Here is a 24,167-nt window from a genome sequence, read left to right on the forward strand (position 1 = left end):
GGGGGGGGGTGGGAAGGCGGGCAAGTGGCGCTGTTCGTTTGGTGGAGGTGGTAGGAGAAGGACTGATGGTGGAGAGGGCGGACGGGCAAATGGGGATCGGAATGGGACATGGTGGTGATGATTGGGACGATTGGACTCCTGGTCTCTTGGTTGGCTGATGGCTGGCTGGCGATATCGCGGGGGCCGGGGGGGGGGGGGGAGGACAGCGCACAAAAGTCGAAGATTGCCCGCGAGCGCAACGCGGCGCGCAAGGCGGCGGCAGGCAAGGGCTCGCAGCTGAAGGCGATCAAGAAGGCGCAGAGCATTCAGTGCAAGGTCTGCTTCCAAACGTTTATGTGCACCTCGTCGCAGGCCTCGCTGCAGGCCCACATCGATGCCAAGCACTCGAAGCTCAACAAGACGTTTGCCGGGTGCTTCCCCGACTACGAGGCTGCCGCCGCCAGCTCGACCGCCTCCAAGAAGGCATCGAAGAACAAGGCCAAGGGTAACGCCAAGGGCGGCAAGAAGCGCTGAGCGCAGACCAGGTTGGATGTTGGTTCTCTCATAACACGATGGCGTTCGCCAGCTGGAGCAGAGAGGTACAGTAGCTGTTCAATACGGGGCATAGTACGAGGAGCGGCGGCGGCGGCGACGCCGACGACGACGGCGGCGGCGGCCTCGGCCGGTCTGCTTGGGCACAACCTTGATGAGCCGGCCCTTGAGCAGCGACTCGTTGAGGAGGATGGCGTTGTACACATTGTCCTTGTCGTCAAACTGGACGTAGGCAAAGCCGCGCGGGCGACCAGTGAACTTGTCCTTGGCGATGGTGATGCGGCGGATGGCGCCGCACGAGCTAAAGTGCTCGGTCAGATCGTCGTCCGTGGCCGAGAAGTCGACGTTGGTCACCAGCACTGTCCGCGCGTTCATCTCCTCGTAGTCGACCTCATCGTCGACACCACCGCGTCCAAGCCCGCCCTTCTCCTCGCCACCAGTCGTGCTGGCAGCCTCTCCGCTCGCCGCAGCACCGCTCCCGACCTCCTCGGCCGCCTGCAGCTTGGCCATCATCGCCGCCTCCTCATCCAGCTTCTGCACCGATGCCAGCATAGCCTCCAGCTCCGCTGCGGCATCATCCACCGGTGCCGCCGCACTCTCGCTCGTCGGCTTGCTCGCCTCAGCCTCCACACCTTCATCGGCAGCGGTAGATGCGCTAGCCGCGGGCTCGGGCGAGGTGGCAGCAGCGGTGGTGGCAGTGGTGGTGGCGGCAGGGGTTGGGGACTGTGTCTCGGGCGCAGGTGCAGGCGGGGTGGCCGTAGCCTCTTCTGCTCCTGTGGACATGGTAATGTCTCGAGTTGGGTGGAAGAGAGGTGATGCGGGGGTGGGGTGGGGTGGGGCGGGGGGGGGGAGGGGTTGGCCGAGGCCGAGGTGGTGGGATGTGGGGGAGGGGGAGGGGGTGGGGGATGGGGATGGGGATGGGGATGGGAAGGATCGGGGAAGAATGGGGTGAGTGAGAGAGAGGTTGTGGGTTGTGATGGGTGGGGTGGATGGGGGGGAGGATGTTATCGATGTGTGGAGATGCGCAGAGGGGAGGGGGGCGTAGACGAGAGGGGGGAGGGGGGGGGGGCGATCGGAGGCGATCGGGGGTGATGGTGGGTATGAGAGTGGGCGTAAGGTAGTGGCGTTTACGATGCTGTGGTAGTCATAGCGGGATAAGGTCGGACTGCTGCCTCTCCCGCCCTTCCCCTCCCTACCGATACCGCCACTTGCCCTCCCCCCCCCCGGTGCCCTGGCTCGCTAACCGGCGAAACGACAGACAGCTCAACGCCGGTGGCGGAGGGGGGGGGGGGGGAGGGAAGGCACACCGCACTCGAGCGGCAAGGGGGAAGGAGAAAGAGAGACAGAGGGGAAAGGGTGGCGTGCAAAGATGCCGTTGGTGTGCAGTGGGTGTGGCGAGGAGCTGGTTGGCGTGCCGAGAAGGGTCGACGGAGCAGGTCCCTTTCACAGAGACTGCCTCCGCTGTGCCGTCTGTCAGGAATGGCTCCGGGACAGTCGTATCAAGGTCGCTGATGGCCAGCTCTACTGCCGCAAGCACCTCCCGCCCGCTTCGCCGACGGATGATACTGGCCAAGACGAGCCAGCGGCCGGCGTCGAGGACAGCAATGATGCGGTCGGGGTCGACAACGGGGAGCTAGAGGCTGAAGATGATGCCCAACATGACGATGACGACGACCAGAGAGGTGACGCTTGGTTTAATGATCGGTCGAGGAAAATCACCATCAAGATTCATGCCTCTCAGGTGCTAGAGCGCGAGAATGCGCGTTGGGCGGCCGAGGACGAGTTTGCGTCGGTCAAGGAGGGCCTCATGGTCCGGCAGCGGAAGCGCGCCGGCTCGCTCGGCGACAAGGACGCACTGATGCGTCTGCGCCGTAGACTGCGGTTCAAGCTCGACGATGGTGAGGTTGTTCCAGTTGTTCCGGTTCTGGAGCAAGCCATCAAGTCGCCGCAGATGGCGCCCGCGCTAGACGAGCTCGCGCCGCTGGTCAACGAGGCCGGCCTGGAGGATGTCGACGACACGCTCGACGCCGACATCGCCGCCAGCGACGCCGGTGCCACAATCAGCCGGGTTAAGTTTGAGCGGTTGCTCCGCGAGCGCGACTCGCTGCAGCAGCGGCTGTCGGACGCGCTTGTCGAGCGCGAGGTCGCCTGGCGCCATGTCGACGAGCATGAGGCCAGCTTCGAGGATGCTGTGGCCCAGGTCCGGCGTGAGTTTGAAGCCGAGCTTCGCGCAGCACGGAGCCAAGCTGCAATGTTCGAAGCCGACGCCAAGCTCGGCAATCTGGCGGCCGCAGAGTCTCAGCGCGACGCCGCGCTTGCCGAGCGCGACGCCGCACGCGACGCAGAAGCTGCCGCGCTTGCCGAGCGCGACGCCGCACGCGCAGAGGCTTCCGCAGAGGCTGCCCGCGCCGCCTCGCTTCAGATTGACCTCGACTCGGCCCGAAGCTCTGCCGACGAGCTGGCGCGGCATCTTGATGCCGCCCGCACCGCCGCCGAGGCCGCTGCGGCGAGCGACAGCGCGGCTGAGCTGCATGATGCGGTTGCGGCGTTGAGAGACGAGCGTGACGTTGCGCTGGCGGCTGCGGCCCGGCTAGAGGCGCGGCTTGAGGCTGCGCTGGCTGCCCGAGACTCGGCTGCGGCTGCTCATGATGCTGCGAATGCGGCACGGGACGAGGCTTTAGCGGAGCTGGGTGTGGTGGCGGCCAAGCGTGACGAGGCTTTGGCGGAGCTTGGGGTGGTGGCGGCCAAGCGTGACGAGGCTTTGGCGGAGCTTGGGGTGGTGGCGGCCAAGCGTGACGAGGCTTTGGCGGAGCTGGGGGGGTGCGGCCAAGCGTGACGAGGCTTTGGCAGAGTTGGAGGTGTTGGTGGCTGAGCGTGATGAGGCCGTGGCTAAGCTGGACTCAGTAACGGCAGAGCGCGATCAGGCCGTGGCTAAGCTGGACTCAGTAACGGCAGAGCGCGAGCAGGCTTTCGCCGACAAAGACGCAACAGTAGCAAAGTTCAACAAGTGCAAGACTGAGCTTGTCGCTGCACGCGCAGACCAGGAGACCGCCCGAGATGCATGCGCACAGCTCGAGACCGTCTCAGATGCGCTCAACCACACTCACACCGAACTCGAGGCTGCCCGCGAAGAGTTGGCCCGCTTGGCAGCCGTAGAAGCTCAGCTGGCTCAGGCTCAGGCGGCAGCAGTGGCAGCAGCCGATGAGCTAGCCGGCGTCAAGGCCAAACGCGATGCGCTTGCCGCCGAAGTCAACGCCGCCCGTGGCAACGTCGCCGGCATGGCTGCGCTCAAGGATGAGCTCGCTACCGCGACAGCCGAGCGCAACGCCCTTGTTGCTGCCGTCGCCGAGTACGAATCCGCGCTTGCCGAACTCCGCGACGACCGCGACAACCTTGAGTCCACGCTAGATGCGGTCGAGGAGCGGATGTGCAGCGAAGCCAGCGACGCCCGCGCCGGCGCCGCCCAAGTCAACGACGTCACCGCCGTTCTGCGCCAGGCCTCGGCTCAGGTCGCCACCGCCGCCGAGCTCAACGACACCATCGCCTGGATGCAGGACACGCTCGAGGAGCTGATGGAAACCAACTCCCGTCTCAGCCGTGACAAGGATGGCGTCTACGACGACAACGCCGTCCTCGCCCGCGAGAACGCCACCCTCCGCGATCTCATGGCCTCGGTCATGGACACACTCCTCGCCGTCGCAGCTCGCCGCAACAAGGACAAGAAGCGTGCCGCCCGCACCGCGCATCGCCTCGCCGCAGAGCGCGACGACGCCATCATCGTCGCCAAACGCCACGCCGCCACCGTTCTCACCGAGCGTCGTCGCGCTGCCGACACCGCCGCAGATCTCGCCCTTGTCCAGGCAAAGCTCGACAACGCCAACAAGGCCCTCACTGCAAAGGCCGATGAAGCTAGAAAGCTCGCGCTTGCCCTTGCCCGTCTCTGCGCCTCGCCCGAATGAATGAACCACAATGCTTCGTCCCAATCCGAGTCTGATATTTGTCCCGCCCAGCATGTCGGGTAATGTTTACTATATCACCGCAATTACATCGCCAGCTCACCAAAGTGGTTCGCTGATCAAGCGCACGGACACACTCGACCACGCTCACTACCCCCGATTGAACAGCATACGAGAGCAATGAAGAAAGTAATACCAGCAGCACATGCTCACACATATGATAAACTCAGCCACTGATGAGTAGTATTTGGAAAGACGTACTTGTCGAGATCTACCTCCGAAACCGCCCTCTCCCTCCACCCTGTGATTGTGATCTCGCCCCGGATCCCTCTTCCCCTCCAACCGCCGACCTCTTCAGACCCTCTCCACCCTCCATCTCGTCATCCCACTCCCCTACCATCACTCCCTCCCCATCTCTCAGCACCTCTCTCTCTCTGCCACCATCAATCTCCCCCCGTCCCATCGCAGCCTCTCATCGCTCAAGATCGTTCCCCCCAACCCCTGTCTGCTTTGTCACTCTCCGCCAAGTCGCGCTCCCGTCGGCTCGCCACGACAGACGACCTCCCAACACCACACACCTTTGGGCAAGGTACGGAGAGAGAGCGAGAGAGAGCGAGAGCCACTCAACGCAATCCAAGTCTCCCTCCGCATGGCCCGACGCAAAAGCAGTACGCCTCAATGCGCATGCCCTTACCGTCCCCCCCCCCCCCCTCTCCCTTCCCTCTCACTCTCACACATACTCTCTCTCGGCGCTAGGCGGACGTGGACGTCGTGGTGGTGGCGGGCGCGGGCGCGGAGGAGGTGGTGCGTCTATGGAAGTCGAAGGTGGAGGGCGTAATGGTGGTGGTGGTGGTGGTGGTGGTGGGCGAAGGGGCTCGCAATCTTCTTCTTCTTCTTCTCGAGGTGGCCGTGGCCGCGGCCGTGGTCGTGGTGGTGGCGGTCGTGGTGGCGGGGGCGGCGGAGAGTGGAAGGCTTCCATCTTTGGCTTGCCTGGTTGCTCTGTCTCGGAACTGCTCAAGTTTCTGCGGTCAAAGATTGGGGCGCTGTCGGCCCAGGTGGATATGAAGGGCAACAAGGCCTTTCTCACCATCGCCTCGTCGAAGCAGGCTAATGCGCTGAAGCGGGTTGATGGAATGTCGTTCAAGCGCTCCAAGCTGTCGGTGCGCGTGACTGGCCCATCGGGCGGCGGCAACTCGAGCATGGAGATGGAAGGCTCGTCGAGCCGAGTTGGCAAGGGCTCAAAGTCCAAGATGCCGTTCAAGAAGAGCTACAACGCCAACGAGATCTCTGCGCTGGAGAGCGCGCTTGCGGCGCGGTACGATGCGGGCAGCCAGTGCCTGCAGCTTGACGCGCTGCATCAGGTTGGCAACGCGCGGACCTTTGCGCCGCACTTTGGCAACAAGGTCTTTGTCGACCTCCTCCTCGACTGCCTCCGGCGCAATGTGCCGGATCTGGCGATGCTCTCGCTCCAGCACAACTACATCAAGGACCTGCGCCTGTTTGCAGGGCTTGGCAAGGCTGTTCCGGGGCTCAAGGCGCTCTCACTGGCGTCCAACGCCGTGTCGTCGTTCAAGGACCTGGACGCGCTCGCGCTGCCGGGCCTCTGCATCTTTGAGCTCGGAGACAATCCGGTGACCCGCAACATCGATCCAGTCGAGTACCAGTGGCAAGTTCTCCGCCGCTTTCCGGACGTTGTCACCCTCGACGGCGCGCCAACCGAGGCCACTGTCCGCTTCCCGCTCCCCGACGACGTGCTGGCGTCGGTCCAGGCCTCGCCGGGCCTCCCTGCCACTGGCTCGTACGCCGAGGATGGCGGCCCGGGCGAGCTTGTCCAGGCCTTCCTCTCCAAGTTTCTGGCCGTCTACGACTCGCCGGACCGGACTGGCCTTCTTGACGCATACCATCCGACCGAGTCATACTTTTCACTCACCGCTGAGGGCGACATCGACGACGTCACCACCGATGCCTTTGCCAAGAAGAAGGATCGCCGTCCGCGACGCGGGCGCAAGAAGGGCAAGGACGACGTGGCGGACCCAAGCCTCGTCGACTACTACCCGCTCTCGCGTAACTTGCTTGCTGTCACCACCGTGACTGAGCGCATGAAGCGAGTCGCATGCGGCAACATTGACGTCATCAACGCCATCACCCACCTCCGCGCCACCGCTCACGACACCTCGTCGGCCGTGGCCGACCAGGTCGTCGCCTACGCCGGCTCGGTCCCGGTCATCATTGTCTCGCTCCATGGCGTCGTATGCGAGACCGCAGACGGCATCGTCCGCCCCTTTGACCGCATCCTTACCCTCACCCAAGCCGAGCCCGAATCGCTCGCCGCCGCCGCAGGCTGGCCGCTCTACGTCATCAACGACATGCTCCGCGTCCGCAAGGCCATCACCAACGACCGCCAGGCCGACACCGTCCTCCGCGCCCTCTCGCCCGGACCTTCTGGCCCCAGCGACGCGCCGAGCCTTAACCCCGACCAGATGTCGCTCGTCCGCGAGCTCTCCCTCCAGTTCAACTTCAACTTTGAGTTTGCCTCGGCCGTCCTCGATGCCAACGGTTGGATGCCCGACGCCACCCTCGCTGCCCTTCAGGAAATGGACGCCCGTGGTGCCATCCCAGCCAATGCCTACAACTAGCGCAGTCGGTTGTAAAAAGACGCGAAAGTGCCGATCCGCAAGCTTGTGCAAGTCTCCTCCGCCACTACCAATCCCAGCCAGCCGATGTGTCAGCTGTGACCCGCTGCCGTTTGCCCATGCAACCCCCGCGCAGCGCGATCAGATCGCACTCTTCACACACTCAACTCCAACTTGTCCCAACAACCCCCAACCCCAAACTGTATGCCTCATCCCCATCCCCGCTGTCATCTTTGCCATACCTGTCCTGCCTTGCCCATACCAGCCGCGCGCGTTCCGCCTGGACCGGAGACCCTGCACACAAAATTTCAACTTTTTCAGCCGTTGTTCCCCCATTGGCGCCCACCTGCTCTCCGCCCTCTGTACCGCTACCAGAGGCAATACGCCCCCCCACCAACCCCACCAACCCCATATGGCTTGTGTGGCATGTAGCAAGAAGTACACACCTCGAGTGTGTGTAAAGGGCGTACTAGAGACGACAACATGTGACTCACCCAGTCCCCCCCTGCTGCTGCTGCTGCCACTGTCGCCATCATTCTGATCTGCATTCAATCATGGTCGCCTCTCTGCAGGACGAAGATGTCCAAGTCTGCTCGTCGCCAGGACCAGATGGGCATGCTGATGCAGCACGCCGGAAGCCAGGACTCGCCGGCTGGAAAGTCGTTCAAGAAGTCGGCGACGGTGTCGTCGCCGGTGCGGCGGACGGCCCGTCGTCGGTCGACCATGCGGTCGATTCTGGGCGGCGGCGCGTCGCCACTGCCTGTGGTTGCGCCCGAGTCGGTGCTCGATTCGAACGAGAACGACGAGAATGTGCTCTCGCTCAAGATGGAGGACCTGACAGTGAGCGAGAACGAGACGGCGCCGGCGAGCAAGCCGTTTGACGGCGCCACGTCGCTCTTCCTCGACAGCGACTCGTCGCGGGTGCTCTCGTCGTCGCTGCAGAACTCGTCGATCCAGAGCCTGATGGGCGAGCTCAACTCGGAGAAGGTGTTGCTCGGCAAGACCCAGGCCAAGCTCGAGGTGGTGGAGGAGTCGTACGCCGCGCTTCGCACTGACCACATTGAGCTGCAGGCCAAGTTCCGTGAGCTCGACCTCAAGTATGAGGGCGCCAAGACCGAGGCTGCCGAGGCGAGCAAGGCCGCCGCCCGCGAGAGCACCAAGCGCCGCAAGCTCGCCGACAAGTACCGTGAGCTCGAGGCCGAGACCAAGTCGATGGCGGAGCAGACCTCGTCGCGCATCGCGTTTGTTGAGGCCGAGCTTGCGCGTGAGCACAAGCTTCGCATCAAGATGGAGATGCAGCTCGACTCCGAGTCGCGCGCGCTGAGCTCATCCAAGATGGCGCTGTCTGAGGCCCAGGCCGAGTCAGCTGCGGCGGTCTCAACTACCCGTGCTGCCGAGGCCGAAGGCGCCGGCGCCAAGGCTGCGGTTGCCAAGGCCTCGTCGGCCATCGAGGCGATCAGCGCTCAGCTGGCGGCCGAGCAGTCGGCCAAGGCTAAGCTCGCAGCCGAGCTCGCCGAGGTCAAGGCCGAGCTGCGGGCGTCGATCGACTCGCGCGACGCAACTATCGCCGACCTTGAGGCACAGCTTGTGGCGGCCACCAAGTCGTCACTCTCGGCGTCGGTGGCGGCAGAGACCGCGTCCAAGGGCCTCGCATCGTCGATGACCGCCTCGGCCGCGCTGGTCCAGGAGAGCGCAGCAACTGCTGAGCGTGCCAATCGCGAGGCTACCAATGCAGCGACGCTACAGGCCATGCTTGAGGAGGCACTTGAGACGCTCGAGTCGACCCAGATCGCGCTCGAGGAGACTGCGGCTGACAAAGCTGATGTTGCCGCCAAGCTCGCCGAGACGCAGACCTCGCGGTACGAGGCGGTCAAAGCTGCCGAGGCTGCCACGACGCACGCCGAGGCGCTTGCCATGCAGGTCGGCCGTCTCGAGACTGCCAACACTGCGCTCGAGAGCCAGCTGAGTGAGGCACAAGCGTCGCTGCAGGCTGCTGCGGCGGCCGGCTTTACCCAGGCCACCGAGGCCGTCGAGGCGCAGGCGGCGTCCAACGCAACGCTGACTGCACTCGAGGACAAGGTCAAGATGCTGAGCCAGGCCAACGAGGACCTGCAGCTGAGCAACGACCATGCTCGCCGCGAAATTGAGATGCTCTCTGCGGCCAAGGCCGAGGTCCAGGCTGCGCTCACCGAGGCCATCGCGGCCTGCGACGCTGCCACCGCCGCCGGCGCCAAGGCTGCCGAGGAGGCCGAGGTCCGCCGTGGTGCCGAGGCACGCGCCGAGGCCCTCCTGGAGCAGATGAGCAAGACGCTCGAGGCGACCAAGGCGAAGGCCGCCGAGGCCGCGGCCAGTGCTGCTGCGGCGACCGCCAAGGTTGTCTCGCTTGAGGCCGATCTCGCAGCGTCCGAGGCCGCCCGGGCCAAGCTTGCCGAGAAGGGCGAGCAGGAGGTCGATCTCGCGAACAAGGCTGCGGCGCGTGCTGTCGACTCGGTCCGTGATGTTGAGGCCTCGCTCAAGGCGACGTCGACCAAGCTGGTGTGCGAGATCGAGGCAGCCAAGGCTGTCGAGATCGATGCCAAGGTCACCGCCCAGGAGGCCGAGCGCCTCGAGCACGATCGCGCCGTTGAGGCCAAGCGCGCCGCAGCGGCCAAGGCCGAGCTTGAGGCCCGCATGGCCGAATGGCAGGCAACGTCTGCGCTTCTCGACTCGGCGACCAAGGACGCCGAGGCCCGCGCCGAGCACGAGCGCAAGGCCCGTCTCGCTGCCGAGGGCCAGCTCGATCGCCTCGAGAAGGAGATCGTGGCCTCGCCGTCGGCCCGCCCCCGCCGCTCCTCGCGCCTCCGCCGCAACTAACTGGACTGGCTTTCCGTTCTTCCCGTGTACAATGAATAATCCGAACACAGCAGGGTGCATGCAGCTGGGTTGGCGTCTAGCGGCCACTTGACGCACACCGTGCTCCGGCTGGTTGGGAGGGAGCAGCCAGGCGGGAGCGGAGCGAAAGGGCGCGGCGGCATGTGGGACGAGCGGTTTGAGAGTGGCGAAGTGCTTGGTATTGGCTTTGTGTGGGTGTGTCTGGTGGTGCCCACGGTGGCTGTTCTCTATCTCCTCGGCTGGCTCCTCTCGACGGCGGGCGGACTGCTGGCAACGCGACTCGGCGCCACGGCATGCGTCGGTCTCGGCACGCTTGGTCTGTGGATATCATGGCGACGGGCAGCTGCACGGGACACACATGTGTCGTCATCAATGGTAATGGTGAGTTTGGCGGCACACGGCTCGCTCTCGGCCACGAACTCGCGGCTGGTTGCTCCAGTCGATGTGCTCCGTCCGGGCGAGCCAACAGCGATCGTCGTCAAACTTGCCACTGCTGACGGGGCGGGGGTGGTTGCGAAGGATGTTGGCGGCTTGGGCGCAGGAGCCAACGGTGCGGCAGCTGGGCGCGGCCCGTATGCCACCGCTGAAGAGGGTGCCGGCGGCGATGGCGAGGGTGAGGCCGGAATCGAGGGCGTTGTCCCTCGGCATGTGGCTGCGCTTGGGCTTGGCATCGCGGTCCAGCGCGCGGCGAGCGCGGTTGAAAGCGGCGGGCCGCATGTCGGGGGCAAGGGCGGCGGAGTGCTCGAGTCGGTGGCGCTGCGTGAGGACGGGGCGGTCGCCGTTGTCCTCTCGCCACGAGTGGCGGGCATGTACCGGCTGGTAGCCACGCTGCACGGGGTGCCTGTCACCGGCTCACCGCTGGAGCTGGAGGTGGCACCGGGCACGATCGACGTGCGCGGGTGTGTGGTTGGCGGCGATGGCCTTGGCCCTGCGCCGCTGGTGGTCTTCCGCGAGGCTCGAGTGACGATCGAAGCACGCGATGGGTACCACAACCGGATCTTTGCGGCGGCGCGTCGGAGGCCATGTCGTTCAACCTTGATGGTTGTGAAGCGTACGAGGCCCGGCTCGATGACTACCACAACGGGCTCTATGCCCTTGTCTTTACGGTCCACGCCGAAGGCGTCTTTACCGGCCGGCTCCTGCTCGACGGCGAGAGTCTGGCGACGTGGAACGTGGTGGTGCTGAGTGTGACGCAGGCTGCGGCACTGCGGGAGGCCCTGACGCCCCCGCTCACCGCTCGGTCGGCGATTTCTGCGCTCTCGGCATCGCTCAAGCACGGACTCACCATGTCCGAGCCTGCGACGCCGTCCGAGGCCTCGGTCGGCAAGGTCGGCGGAAGCAGCTTTGACTCTGGCGAGAGCGGCATGGTCGGGCGAACGCTCTCGGCAACATCGCTGGTTGGGCTGGAGGCCGAAGCGAGCAGCGGTGGCAGCGGCGGCGTGGTCTCCAAGGTTGCGTTCAAGGTTGTGCTGCACTCTGCGTCGCTGACGACGATGGTGGTGGACGAGCGGCTGGCGGTCATGGGGAGCTCGGGCGATGAGGTGGTTGTGGAGGAAAGCGAGGTGTTGAAGCTAGTCATCACGCCGCGACGACTGCTACTCAAGCGGTATGTGCTGCTTGGCCTTGTGCCGCAGCGTGTGGCTAAGATGCGGCTCGGGCGCGGGGCGAGGCTTGTGCTTGACCCCGGGTCGCAGACCGAGTTCACGATCTCCAACTCGCGTGAGTCGCTGCGGATGGCGGTTGTGAGGCACGAGGAGCGCGAGGTGCTATACGGCGCGTTTGTGGCGCTGCAGGCGGCAGCGGAGGAACGCGGCGGACGTGAGCACGCAGCGGCGGCACTCGAGGCCAAAACCGCGGCGTTGTACGCCGAGTTGCAGGCACAGCACGCGCGGGCGGCGCGCGAGTCGGGTGTCGTCAAGTGGGTCAATCTCAGCCTGCAGGTTGAGGGCGATGCCAGCGAGTCACTGCCTGAGACGCTGGCGGGACTCTGGCCGGCGGCGGTGCGTGAGCTCGGTGGCCTGCGCAGCTCCAAGTGGCGCAAGCGTTTCCGTCTTCGTGGCGCAAGCTCGTTTGTAGGCTGGGCAGCAGCGCTTGCGTCGCACGCTTTGGGCAGCGGCGCGCTGGGCCTCTTTGAGCGGACGGGACGAACAGCGCATCCGCAAGCGGGGCGGACAAGCGGGAGCAAGAGCGGGCTCGCGGCGCTGCGGCTGTGCGGGCGGCTGGCAGCCAAGATTGTGTACGACGGAGCGGTTCACGGAGCGAGCGAGGTCGGGCGGCGCGAGCTGGGCGTCCCGCTCTCGCTCTCACTGCGGCGGCTTGTGGTCGGGCTCCCGGTGACGGCCGAGTGCCTTGCGGTCGACGCGCCGATGGTGTACGCCGAGCAAGTCCTCCCGCTGGCGTTCAACGATGCGTCGGCAAGCTCTGCGATGGCGTTTACCATCCGCGACGGCGAGACGGAGGTCGAGCTTGTCCCTGATGGGGCGAGCCACGCGGTGACCGAGCGCAACAAGGAGTGGTATCTTGCGCTGCTGGCGCACTACTGGGCCGTGACGCGTGTGGAGAAGCAGGTGATGGCGTTTCTAGAAGGCTTCTACGAGCTTGTGCCGGCCGAGCTGGTCATCGGCATCGACGAGTGCGAGCTCGAGGTTCTCCTGCACGGTCTCCCGCGGGTGGAAGTGCGCCGGTTGCAGAGTGCGGCAGTGTATGCAGCGCCGGAGCGACTGAGCAGTGGGAGTGAGGTGGCGGCCTGGGTTTGGGACGCTGTTGACGCCTTTGCGCCGCTCGACCAGGCCCGGTTCCTCCACTTTGTCCTCGGGACCTGCGTCATCGACGACTCTGCCGATCCTGGCAGCGTAGCCGTTGTTCTCGCACCTGCAGATGGCTCGGTATTTGCCGCTCGCCGAGTTGTTCGCACCCTTGACGTCCCGGTCGACATGCTCTCCTCCTACCACGATGTGTACGATGCGCTCCTGGCAGCCATCTACGACGACCGAGACAGTTGATGGGAGAGAGGCTTTATGCGTGTGTGCGTATGTGTGTGTGTGTGTGGGGGGCTGTTGGGGGGTGCAGGACATAAAATTGTACAACCTCGATCCGTTGGCCCCGGCGCACCGTGGCCGCCTCGGCGCCCATCCAGCCAGTGCGGCGAGTAGAGCGCGCGCGAGGCAAAGGGCGAGGTCGAGACAAAGGCAAAAGACCACACTTGTCGACCGACAAGAGGCGAGCGAGCAAGCAGCGCGTGCGCAAGAGTGGGCAGAGAGAGACGTTCCTGGCACTGTCTGTGTCGTGGGCTTTGATTGAGCTGTGGCTTGCTGTCGCTTGTTGTGGCAGCTGAGTGAGCGGTGAGCTCTGTGTGTGTGTGTTTGTGTGTGTGTGTGATCATGCTGAGGCTCGGACGACGGGCGCTGGTGGCGTACAATGCTGCGCTGGCGGCGCATCCGTTCAAGACAAATCTGGCTACGGCTGGAGTGGCTACCTTTCTGGGCGATGTGCTGGCGCAGCATGTGGAGCACTTTCGGGGCGTGAAGAGAAAGAGCCACGGGAACGGCGATGGCGGCGATGGCAGCTGCAACGACGCGATGGGCGCGACCGGTGCGACGTGCGCGACGGGTGTGGAGGCCAAGCTCGCTGGGATGCAGGTTGTGGAGGCTGTGGAGGCCGTGAACGGCGGAATGGGCGGGGCAGGCGGTGGGCGGTGGGCGATGGTTGCGGACAAGATGGCGACGATGGAGCTGGATTGGACGCGGACGGCGGTGATGACATCGTGGGGCGCGACGCTGTACGCTGGCATTTGGCTGCCGTGGTACAAGATCATGGACAAGACGGTGACGTTTACGCGGCCGGTTGTTGCTGCGGCGGCGCTCAAGTCTGGACTGACCGCGCTGATTGCGGCGCCAGTGGCAAACACGGTCTTTTTCAGCTATGTCACAACAGTCGAGTACATGCTGGAAAGCGAGGAGGAGCGTGCCGGCAAGGCTGCGCTCAGCGATCGAGTGGTGGCCAAGCTTGATGCCGAGCTGCTGAACACTTGGGCGTCGTCGGCTAAGCTCTGGGGACCGGTCATGACGCTCAACTGGTGGATTGTGCCGATGCAATACCGGTTCATTGTCTCTGTCTTTGTCTCTGTGGGGTGGAACACGTTCCTCTCGTTGGTCCAGCATCGTTGAGGATGTAAAGCAATAAAGAGGTGGACAGGCACTATGCGCGCGGGAGCTTGCCTTGGGCGCGGAGCAGCTTCTCCCGGGCGGCCTGGTAGCGCAGGATCTCATCATCGGCCTCCTTGTTGCCGGTGAGCGGGAGCGGCGAGGTGGGCGGGGGAGTGGGCGAGGCCCGCGAGGCTTGCGACGGCGAGGCGGGATGCGAGGCGGCCTGGGCGCGGGTGGCGAGGGTAAGGTAGTAGACTTCAAAGTCCTGCGACATCTTGACGCGGTTCTTCTCCATCAGCAGCTGAAGGTGCTCGATCTCGCGGCGGAGATCCTTGAGCTTGTAGAACGCGCGCTTGTACTTTGCCTTTTCCTTCTCGACGGCGACCTTGAGGCGAGCCTCCTCCGAGTCGGGCGCCGAAGTGTTGGGCGCGTCGGGGTGGACGTCGTCGTCGAGGATGCCCTGCATAGCGCGCTCGACTCGGAGCTGCTCGATCATGGCCTTCACACCGTTGATGGACTGGCGCGAGGCGTTAACCTCTTCGCCGAGCGCCTTGGCCTCGGCGTACTTGTCCTTGAGCAGCTCTTGGTTGGAGGCGAGCCACTCGGTGTTAGCATACGAGGCCTTAAACGCCTCAAAGGCCTCGTCGCGTGAGGGCAGGGCCGGCTCGGAGCTTGGCTCAGGCTCAGGCTCGCTGGAAGGGAGGTCGACGCGCACGGCTTGCACCGGGGCGGAATTTTCGGCGTCGGCCTTGGTGGTGGCGGGGTGGGCGGCGGCGGACGGCGGCGAAGGACCCGAGGTGACGGCAGAGCGCGAGTTGTAGTACCCGAGAGCCGGGGTCTGGGTGGTGGCCTCTGCCGAAGATCGGGCGGCCGAGGCGAGGACAGGCTCTGCTTTGGCCTTTTCGACCATGCCCATAAGGATCTCGATCTCGGCGTCACGCTGCTTGAGCACGCCCTTGAGTTTGCGGTACTTGGCGGCGAGGTGGGCGTCGTGCGGGGCGCTGCTCGGCGCAGGGCTTGCCGATGGAAGAGCACCCGCGCCGGGCTGGAGGGCCAGCGACTTGAAGACGGCGTAGGCTTCGCGGATGAGGATCATTTCGACAAAGGGAAGGGCGGCGTCAGGCGAGGTGTCTGCAATGTAGGCGCGGACAGCAGCGGCGACGCGGGCACGCTCCGAGTCTGTGATGGGCCCGCGGTCGGCATCACGGCCTGTGGCGAGAGCAAGCTCCTCCTTGAGGTGGCGGACCTCGGCCTTGAGGCGCTTGATGATGACGTCTGGGTTGAGCTCCTCGTTGATGCGGACGGTGTTTGTGATTTGCGCGACGCGCGAGGCGAAGCGGCAGGTGGAGATTGACTCGAGGAGGCACGGCTCGTCAAAGTTGAGGGTGGCAATCATGACAGTCATGCAGTTGCCGCCAAGCGAGTCGCGGAGAACGGTGGTCATCATCGAGTTGCGATAGGGGATGTGGTTGCGGCCCTTTGTAGCGCGCTCGCGGAGGGCCATGATAACGAGCTCGAGGTGATGGAGCGAGACGTTGATGTACTTGGCCTCGGTGAGGAGCTGGCCCTGGACGCCGGTGCGGCCGACGCGCTCGGAACCGGCAAGATCAACCAGGTGGAGCTTTGAGGCGCGGACGGTGTCCTCGCCGTCTTTGGAGGCGGTGACGGCGACGGTGAAGATACAGTGCGAGCGTGACGAGGCGTCATTGAGCGGGGTTTCTGCGATCATGCGGGTGGTGTCGCCGAGAAATAGCAGGTTGAGCGCCTCCTCCTCTGAGTTGGCCTGATGAGCCGAGAGGTTGCGGAGGAGAATGGCGCCGTTCTCGGCCTCTTGGACCACGACCTGCGGCAGATCCTCCAGCGAGGTCGACTCGCGGGTGGGATTGAGCAGATCGTACCCGGTGTTGTTGTAGATCTCCAAGTACGAGATGTGGGCCGAGTAGTGTGTGGTAGGATCGTCGGCAAACGAGTCAAAGAGGAGCGAGAGGGCGCGCGGAATGATGCCACGGGCAGCGTACGACTCTGGCCCTCCGGTCATGGTGTAGGTCTTGCCCGAGCCAGTCTGACCGTAGGCAAACAAGGTAGCGTTGTAGCCCTCGAGCACATGCTTGACAGACTTGGCCGCCACCTTTTCAAACACTTCATCTTGCTTGGTATCTGCGTCCAGGATGTCGGTAAAGCCAAACTCGTACGTCTCTCGGAGGTTCTGTGGCGCAGAAGGGTCAGCCACCCGCGGGACGGCGACACGGAGGCGCTTGTCGAGGGCGTCGACAGAGTAGAGACTGCTGGCTCGCCCGGGTGATGGCCGGATGCGGCAGTAGGTGCGGATGGCAGAGTGGGCCATGGACCTGTGCGTGTGGTGGTCGTGGTGTGTGTGGTGGTGGTGTGTGTGGTGGTGGTGGTGGGTGTCGTGGGTGGGGTGGGGGGGGGGGCAGGTGGCGCCAAGTTGAGTGTGTGTGGCGCGCGCCAGATTGGGCCGGCTGCTCGGCGGAGATGGGCGCCTACAATTCAATCGGGGGGGGGGGGGGGGAAGGAGATGATAGCGGAGGGCCGGATCATGTGCGGAACCTCTGGCGGACGACGTGCTCGACAAGATAGGCGCCGTTGTGGGAGTCGGCAGCGGTAAGGGTGGCGTGGGAAGCGTCGATAGAGGCGTATGGCGAACAGTGGGCGGAGCAGGTGTAGACGACAATGTTGGCAAAGTCGATAAAGCCGTCTCCGGCCTCAAGGTCTGGGTGGAGGAGGTAGAAGAGAAGTTGTGGGAGGATCTGGAACTCAAAGACACGCGGAGCGCCGCAGGCGCCGCATGGCGGGACGTCCTCGGGAACGGGCAGCGGATCGTCGCCAGAGACGGGCAGCGGCTCGCGGTCGGCGGCGAGGGCCGGCGAGGGCTCGTCGGCGTCGTCGACAAAGTAGCGGAGGACCTGGTCGGGGGCGATAGAGGTGCGGTCCTTGAAGGCGTTGTAGACAAAGTCCTGGTGGCCCACAAGGTCTGCGATGGCAGCCTCGACCGAGTTGGGCGCCGGCTCAGCGCCGTCGTCGCCAGCATCATTGTCGAGCGGAGCTGGCTCGCCACGCTTGCGGGCCCGGGCCTCTTCCTTTTCATACTCGGCGATGAGGCGCTCGAGGTGTTGGCGCTTCTCGACATCGCGCGGACGAATGGCCGACGTGGTAGCCGCAACCAGATCGTCCGACGGCTCGTCGACGGCGGCGTCGGCGGCGACGTCCTCTTCGGCCTCCATGACAAGCTCGTGTTCGGGAAAGACAAACGGCGAGACACCTGAGCGCTCGGCGACGACAATGTGGCCACCATCTGCGGCGGATGAGCTTGCGCCGGCCAGCGTACCGCACTCGGCGGCGTGGCCGCGGGCCCAGTCGTCGGCTTGGTGATGGCGGCCGCAGTAGGCGACGGCGGAGCACTTGCCGCAGCGCTTGGCCGGGACAGCGCGGCAGATGAGACAGACTTTGCCCTCGAGCTCGTCAGGCGTCAGCACAGCAGCGTTCAACTCGCCCTCGGGCCCATCGCGGGCATCAGCCATGTCCGCCACGTAGTACGGGTTGGCCAGTGGGAGCTGGCTCCGGACCACAGCCTGGGCGCCGGGCGCATCGTTGCATCCTCCGGCCTTGCAGGCAAAGACATACAGGGCGCGATGAAAGGCGGCGGCAACGTTGCGGCGAGGGGCATAGATCTGCAGCATGAACGCCATCTTCTTCCCGCAGTTGCCGCAGCAGAGCGCATCGGCAGCAGGCGTGGCGGCCGGGTCGAGCCACGCCGGAGCGCCGCCGACCTTATGGGGAAAGAACCCACGGGTGACGAGATCAGGGTGAGCCAGTGGCTCACAGAAAGCGAGTTGGATATGTGCTGAGCTCTCCACCTCCACTACGTCGGCTGACGTGGCGCTCATGGTCGGCAGGAGGTGGTGCTACGACGAGTGTGTGATGGATGGGAGGATGTTGCCGAATGGAGTTCATTTGCGCCAAACAACCGCGCGTTGCGGGGTCCGTGCTCTTGCAGCGAAGCGGCGATCGGAACTCGGCTGGTAGCCGGCGGGGCAGCCGGGCAGTAGTACAGGGAGGTAGCTGGAGTCGCGGCTGGAGGAGTGCGTGATGAAGAGAGGTATTGCCGGGGCGCAGTGTTGCGATCTGTAGAGCGATACTAGCTCACGCGCATCGAGTAGTGAGCGCAAACCGTCAGCGACGCACCCGCGCGGCTGACCAATCCCCTCACATCGTCCCTATCTTTCACCCTAAGCCTGATTCCGCGACCGCACCTCGACCGCTGTACCTCCTCCACCTTTACCCCTCTTCCCTCCCATCGCCGCCCCGGAACCAAGCCCGCCGGAACCAAGCCCGCCGGAACCAAGCCCGCCGGAACCTCGCCAGCCAACAACCGTCGGTGCTCGTGATGGAAAGCAAGTGAAAAAAAGTGGCGAAAACTGGGTCGGCTGGTCGGCTGGTCGGCTGATCGGCTGGTCGGCTGGTCGGCTGGTCGGCTGGTCGGCCGGCGGTAGCGGTAGCAGCGAGGGAGCCAACCGCTCCTCCTGCACTGGCTGGGGAAAGAGAATTCCTTCCCATGCGGACGACGCGGCGTTTGTCGGTGCAAACATTTCCAACTGCGCCGACCAATGCTGACATACCGAACATCTACCCCATTGAGCCTCCGTTCTCCATGGAGGTCGAGGAGCTGATGTGCGTGACGTCTTTGCCGCTGGCTCCGGCTCCAGCTGCCGGTGGCGGTGCAAGTTCGGCGACAGCATCCACGGCTAGCGGACAGAGTGGCAGTGCCGGGCCGGTAGGGAGCGGAGCCGGCAGCTCGAGCAGCGGGACAGGAGGAGGAGGAGGAGGGGGTGGCGGTGGTGGTGGGCATGGCGAGGCGGGGGAGGAGCCGCGGTCCCGGTTCCGCCGCAGCCGTCGTTCCGGAAGCTGACGACGGGCGAGGGGTGAACCCGCCGGCGGCGACGGCGTCGACGGCGCACATTTCAAAGACTGAGCTCGATCCGTCGCCGTTTGATGCACCGTATGTGCACTACGTCTCGCCGCGGCCGGCAGATTTGGATCTCAAGGTCGAGTATGATCTCGATGGGAGCGACATGGCGTTTGTCGAGGCGCTCAATGCGTTGCGGACGGCGTCTGGGCTCCCGCCGGTCTCGCCCGACACTGTCGAGGCTGCCATGGACAAGCTGGAGAAGGAGGCGTTTTACACGCTTGAGTCGGTTACGGCGGCGTCGCTCGGCACCGACGATGCCGACGAGGAGGCCGGCGGCGTGTGCGATGTGTGCATGGACGGCGAGTGCGAGGATACCAACGAGATTGTGTTTTGCGACGGGTGCAACACGCCGGTCCATCAGGCCTGCTACGGCATTCTCAACATTCCTGAAGGCAAGTATCTCTGCGCCACCTGCTCCGAGGGCGCGCCGCTCGACTCGGTCCCGTGCGTCCTCTGCCCCAACACCGGCGGGGCGTACAAGCCGACAGCACAGGGCGAGTGGGCACATGTGGCATGCGCCATGTGGATTCCCGAGACCTCGTTTGCGGACACGCTCGCCATGGAGCCGATTGTCGGCCTCGACGACGTGCCCGAGGCGCGGTACAAGCTGCGGTGCTACCTGTGCAAGACCCGTCGCGCCGGGGCGTGCATCCAGTGCCGCACACCGTCGTGCGCCATCGCCTTTCACGTCACCTGTGCCCAGAAGCACGGCCTGTTCATGCGGGTCCAGGAAGACCGCTGGCACCGTATTGTGTATGCGGTATACTGCGAGAAGCACACGCCGTCGGACGCGACGGTGAACAAGTACCGCCTCGCGGCGTCGCGCAAGCCGACCAAGCTCAAGGTGGCCAAGAGCTTCAAGGAGACGCTGGAGGCGTCGATCACACTACCGCGGGCGGCGGCGCGGCTGCCCAACCTGCCGGCTGGCCTTGTCCGCGACGTGCTCGGCCACTGGAAGGCCAAGCGCGCCGACCGCACGCTCCCGTTCATCCGCCGGTTCCAAAGCACCATGTGGAAGCCGCACCCGATTGTCGCCGAGCACGTCGACTCGCTTCTGTATCTGCGGCACGATCTCGAGCGGGCCCGGCTGCTCGCGCACCTGGTATCGAAGCGGGAAAAGGTGAAGCGCAACCTCGTGCGGACGCTGCGGACCATGGTCCGCGTCTCGCACGTCCCCACAGCCATTATCCAGGAGCGGCTGGTGAGCCGGCTGCGGGCGCTCGACCCGGACGGGTTTTTTGAGGCGAGCCCGGGCATCGAGCTTGCCGCCGCCGCGCCGTCGGCACTCGTTGTCCAGCCAATGACCTGGGGCCTGCTCTCGGAGAAAGTGGAGGCGCTGGCGTACCCGACGTTGCAGGCCTTTGTCAACGACGTCACGCTTGTGACCTCGGCGGCAGTGTCGTACTGGCCGGCAGACTCGCGGCAGGCAGTGCGCGCTGTGGCGATCCGCGGCGTGCTCTCTGACCTCGTCGCCGAAGAGGTCACGCTCTATCGCGAGGAGATTGCTGCGGACCTCACAGTCCGTGAGTCGGTTGTTCGCCCGCGGCATCCGATCCAGGCCGCGGCTCTGGTGGCACCACCGAGCGAGGCCCGCAACACCAATCTCGAGGCGACCACCAACGCCCGCGGCGCTGGCTCGGACGACGGCGGCGACTCGTACACGTACACGTACTCGGGCTCGGGGGTGAGCCTAGATGAGATCTCGGCGACGAGCTCGGCAGGCTCGGACGGGTACTCGTCGTACCTCGCGGGCCTGGCGTCGACTGACGGCGACGGTGGCGCGAGCGACGAGGCCGACCCGCTGGTGGTCCGCATCGGAGTGCGCGGGCGCGGGCCGTCAGAGGCAGTGCTCAAGGACGCGTCGACCGTCAAGCCGGCCATGCCCCTCGCCCGGGTCCCGGAGCATCCGGTTGCCATGGCCCGCGACGACTTGCGCCGCGAGATGGAGCGCATCCAGTCGCGCCGAGCCGGCATGGATGCCGCCGAGAAGAAGCGACGCGCCGAGCGTCGTGCCAAGCGCGAGGCAGTCGAAGCGCGGCGGGCGGCCAAGGTTACGGTGCGGGCCAAGCGTGGGCCACCGCCCAAGCCTGGCGGCTCGCGGACTCGGGTCCGTGTCCGTCGCCGCAACCGAGCGCAGCGGCGGAAGGATCGCGCCCGTGCGGCGAGACGGGCGGCAACGGTAGGAGCCGCTGAACAAGCTGTCGCCAGCGGCGTGGTCAAGGCTGAGACTGCGAGCGGGTCCGTGTCCGCGAGCGGCGGCAGCGGCGGCAGCGGCGCGAGTGGTGGCGCGGGAGCGACGACGGCGCGGTCTGGCCGTGCGGCGCGGCGCAAGACCGGGACAGCGACGTTGTCTCCGGACCGGCGGCGGAGCCGGTCCAAGGCGATGCCGCGGTACGCGTCGGCGACGCCGTCGACGCCGCCGGGCGCTAAGCTGGTGCCCGAGACCGGCCCGGGAATGGTGGAGGAGTTTGAAGAGAGCGGTGAGGTGCCGACGTCGTCGGGCCGGTCGATGAAGCGAGTCCGGCGGCGTGAGCGAGTGACCACCCGCGAAATGGTGCCTGAGGTGCCGGTGCCGCGCAAGCGTGGGCGGCCGCGCAAGTACCGGCAGGTCAAGCGGGTGGTCAAGCGCGAGCGGTACGTGGCGCGGCGGCGGTCTGACAAGGTCCGTGTCCGGCGAGAGGTCGACGAGGATGCGGCTGGCGTGAGGAAGGCGGTGTCAGCGACGGCACCACCGCCTGCGCCTGCGCCCACACCTGCGCCTGCGCCGATGCGGTACGTGGCGGTGACCAAGAGCCTCGTTCTCCGCTCGCTGCCCGAAGCGCTCATTTTTGATGCCGATGGCTCGCTGCTGGCAGGCAAGCCTCTCGGGCACGGCACCATTGTGCGCGGGGTGATGGGAAAGCTCCGTCGCGAGCGGCGGAAACGGTTCAAAGCGCCGGCGCGGCTGGCGCGTCGCAAGCCGCGAGCGCTTGGTGGCGCGTCGCTCCCGCTTGGGGTGGTGAAGGCCGGCAAGGCCGAGGCGTCGCCGCGGGCGCGGACCCGCAAGCCGCGGGTCCGCAAGTCGGCCTCGCTCATGCACCGAGCGTTCGCTGCGCGCGAGGAGAGCTACACGTCGGCGCCGCCCAAGAGCCTTGCGGCCGGGCGGTACCACACGTCGGCAGCGGTGCGGATCACGTCGTACCTGCCGCCCAAGCTGGTCCGCGCCCGCGGTGACGGGAGCCCGGCGAGGCGGCTGCGGGCCCGCGGGCACACGTTTGGCAAGACTGCAGTGGGCAAGACACTACGGTCGGAGCGGATGCTGGCGACGCGGCACTCTGAGCGGCACATTGCGTCGCGGCGGCGTGTGTCGCGGGCGATGCAGCGCGAGCGGGTGCGTGCTCGCGCAGCGCGAATGGCGCGGACCCGGCCGGTGTCCGCGGCCGAGGCAGCTGCGGCGTCGGCTGTGGTGGATGACGAGTCGGGCTCGGGCTCGGGCGTCGCGCCGATGACTGTGGCAGACGAGACGGCTGGGCGCGGCGGAGCCGACGTTGAGGTTGTGGCATCGGCGTCTTGCCAGCCGCCCGAGACAGTGGTCGTCAAGCGCGGCGACAAGTACTTTGTGCGAACAGCGGCGGCGACCGGGGCCGGCAGCGACGACGACGATGGCTACGTGTACTCGGAGGAGGAAGACGACGACGATGCCGGTAGTGGGGCGAGGTTTGGCCTTCCTGGACACGGCGATGGCGACGGGTACTCGTACGCATCGTCGTCGTCGGGCCTGCTCTCGGGCTCGATCACCACCCTGTACTCGCAGTACGATACGGTGACGTCTGTTGGCTCGTCAGACGTGATGGTGGCGTCGGACGGCGAGGCGAGCGGGGCGGCCAGCGGTGATGGTGGCGGCGGTGGCGACGACGATGATGACGACGATGACGGCGGCGAGGTCGAGTACGACTCGTTCTACTCGTATTACACCTCGGTCTTTGACGAGTTTTGCTCGTACTCGGACCGGTACTCGTACGAGCTAGCTGACCTGCTTCAGCAGGCACGCGACGAGAACGCGGCCAAGGGCCTGGTCTCGTCGCCGACGGTGCGGCCGCAGTCGCATGCCGAGAGGAAGAGTGAGATCGAGAGCAAGAGCAGGCGCAGGAGCAAGACGAGTTCTTCCGCCAAGACCAGTGCCAGCGCTGCGGCCAAGAGCACGTGCAAGGCCAAGATGATCAAGCAGGTGGATGACGAGGCAGTCCAGCCTGAGGCGGCTGCTCCTACGAGCAAGAAGACGCCGGCCAAGGAGCTGTTCCCGATCGAGTTTGGAGTGGCGGCTGCTGCCGGCGGAGAGAGCGGCAGCGGTGGGAACGAAGGCTCAGCGGAGAGCAAGGCCCGCGGCAAGAAGCGGAAGAAGGGCCGGCGGCGCAAAAAGGTGAAGGGCCCAGACCCCAACACACCGACCAAGCCGATCACGGCGTACTTTTCGCGAGCATCGCCTCGTCGGTCGCCGCGCGGTAACGTCGGCGGCTCGGGCTCGGGCCTCTCCGCGTCTGGTGGCAGCAGTGGTGAGTCCGAGTATGAGGCCGCGAGCGAATCGTCGGACGAGAGGCCGAAGAAGCGGCGGTCTGCGCGCAAGTGAAAGCACTGGGGCCGGCCGAGGTGAGAAGAGGGGGAAAGACATAGAGGAAGAGAGAGAGAGTGTGTGTGTGTCACGTGGAGAGTGGTTTACGAGCGCGGCTTCTCCTTGATCTCGCGGAAGAGGGCGTACAGGCCGACGTTCGAGACCTTGACGACCTTGAAGCGGACACCGGGGATATCACCGACTGCGTGGCCATGGCGACCCTGACCGGCAACAAGAACCTCGTCGTTCTCGTCGATGTAGCCGAGGCAACCATCACGCGGCACAAAGGCGGAGATACGCTTGGCGTTCTTGACGAGCTGGACACGGACGCACTTGCGAATGGCCGAGTTCGGCTGCTTGGACTCAATGCCCATCTTCTCGATGACAATGCCCTTGGCGTGCGACGCACCACCGAGCGGGTTGGCCTTGCGGGCCGTGCCAAAGTGCTTCTTCTTG

The 24,167-nt window shown here is 65.6% G+C and overlaps 8 protein-coding genes across 8 annotated transcripts; 6 read left to right on the forward strand and 2 right to left on the reverse strand.

The window, feature by feature from the left end:
- Positions 1-108: 108 nt before the first annotated feature.
- On the forward strand, positions 109-513 carry AMSG_06079 (uncharacterized protein; the record flags this gene model as incomplete). The annotated part of the gene is made up of 2 exons (XM_013902132.1): positions 109-149; positions 207-513. The coding sequence occupies 2 exons, from the start codon at positions 109-111 to the stop codon at positions 511-513; spliced, it is 348 nt and encodes a 115-aa protein (XP_013757586.1).
- A 78-nt stretch (positions 514-591) lies between these two features.
- Positions 592-2,263, reverse strand: AMSG_06080 (cytoplasmic RNA-binding protein; the record flags this gene model as incomplete). Its single annotated transcript, XM_013902133.1, has 2 exons — positions 592-1,163; positions 2,251-2,263. 2 exons carry the CDS (start codon positions 2,261-2,263, stop codon positions 592-594), a joined length of 585 nt encoding a protein of 194 aa, XP_013757587.1.
- AMSG_06081 (uncharacterized protein) lies at positions 2,082-4,490 on the forward strand (the record flags this gene model as incomplete). Its single annotated transcript, XM_013902134.1, has 2 exons — positions 2,082-3,323; positions 3,382-4,490. The coding sequence occupies exons 1-2, from the start codon at positions 2,339-2,341 to the stop codon at positions 4,488-4,490; spliced, it is 2,094 nt and encodes a 697-aa protein (XP_013757588.1). The 5' UTR covers positions 2,082-2,338.
- Positions 4,491-5,299: 809 nt separating this feature from the next.
- Positions 5,300-7,123, forward strand: AMSG_06082 (nuclear RNA export factor 1; the record flags this gene model as incomplete). Its single annotated transcript, XM_013902135.1, has 2 exons — positions 5,300-5,312; positions 5,451-7,123. The coding sequence occupies 2 exons, from the start codon at positions 5,300-5,302 to the stop codon at positions 7,121-7,123; spliced, it is 1,686 nt and encodes a 561-aa protein (XP_013757589.1).
- A 3,009-nt stretch (positions 7,124-10,132) lies between these two features.
- Positions 10,133-13,083, forward strand: AMSG_06084 (uncharacterized protein; the record flags this gene model as incomplete). Its single annotated transcript, XM_013902136.1, has 2 exons — positions 10,133-11,003; positions 11,042-13,083. 2 exons carry the CDS (start codon positions 10,133-10,135, stop codon positions 12,991-12,993), a joined length of 2,823 nt encoding a protein of 940 aa, XP_013757590.1. The 3' UTR covers positions 12,994-13,083.
- A 242-nt stretch (positions 13,084-13,325) lies between these two features.
- On the forward strand, positions 13,326-14,188 carry AMSG_06085 (uncharacterized protein). The gene has a single exon (XM_013902137.1). It carries the CDS (start codon positions 13,372-13,374, stop codon positions 14,155-14,157), a length of 786 nt encoding a protein of 261 aa, XP_013757591.1. The 5' UTR covers positions 13,326-13,371; the 3' UTR covers positions 14,158-14,188.
- Positions 14,078-18,059, reverse strand: AMSG_11935 (uncharacterized protein). Its single transcript, XM_013902161.1, has 2 exons — positions 16,705-18,059; positions 14,078-16,484 (listed from the first exon to the last, which is right to left on the reverse strand). Exons 1-2 carry the CDS (start codon positions 18,039-18,041, stop codon positions 14,189-14,191), a joined length of 3,633 nt encoding a protein of 1,210 aa, XP_013757615.1. The 5' UTR covers positions 18,042-18,059; the 3' UTR covers positions 14,078-14,188.
- A 746-nt stretch (positions 18,060-18,805) lies between these two features.
- On the forward strand, positions 18,806-23,743 carry AMSG_06088 (uncharacterized protein; the record flags this gene model as incomplete). Its single annotated transcript, XM_013902138.1, has 2 exons — positions 18,806-18,878; positions 19,045-23,743. 2 exons carry the CDS (start codon positions 18,806-18,808, stop codon positions 23,727-23,729), a joined length of 4,758 nt encoding a protein of 1,585 aa, XP_013757592.1. The 3' UTR covers positions 23,730-23,743.
- Positions 23,744-24,167: the final 424 nt, after the last annotated feature.

Source organism: Thecamonas trahens, assembly GCF_000142905.1.
Source record: "Thecamonas trahens ATCC 50062 unplaced genomic scaffold supercont1.25, whole genome shotgun sequence".
NCBI classification, from domain to species: Eukaryota; order Apusomonadida; family Apusomonadidae; genus Thecamonas; species Thecamonas trahens.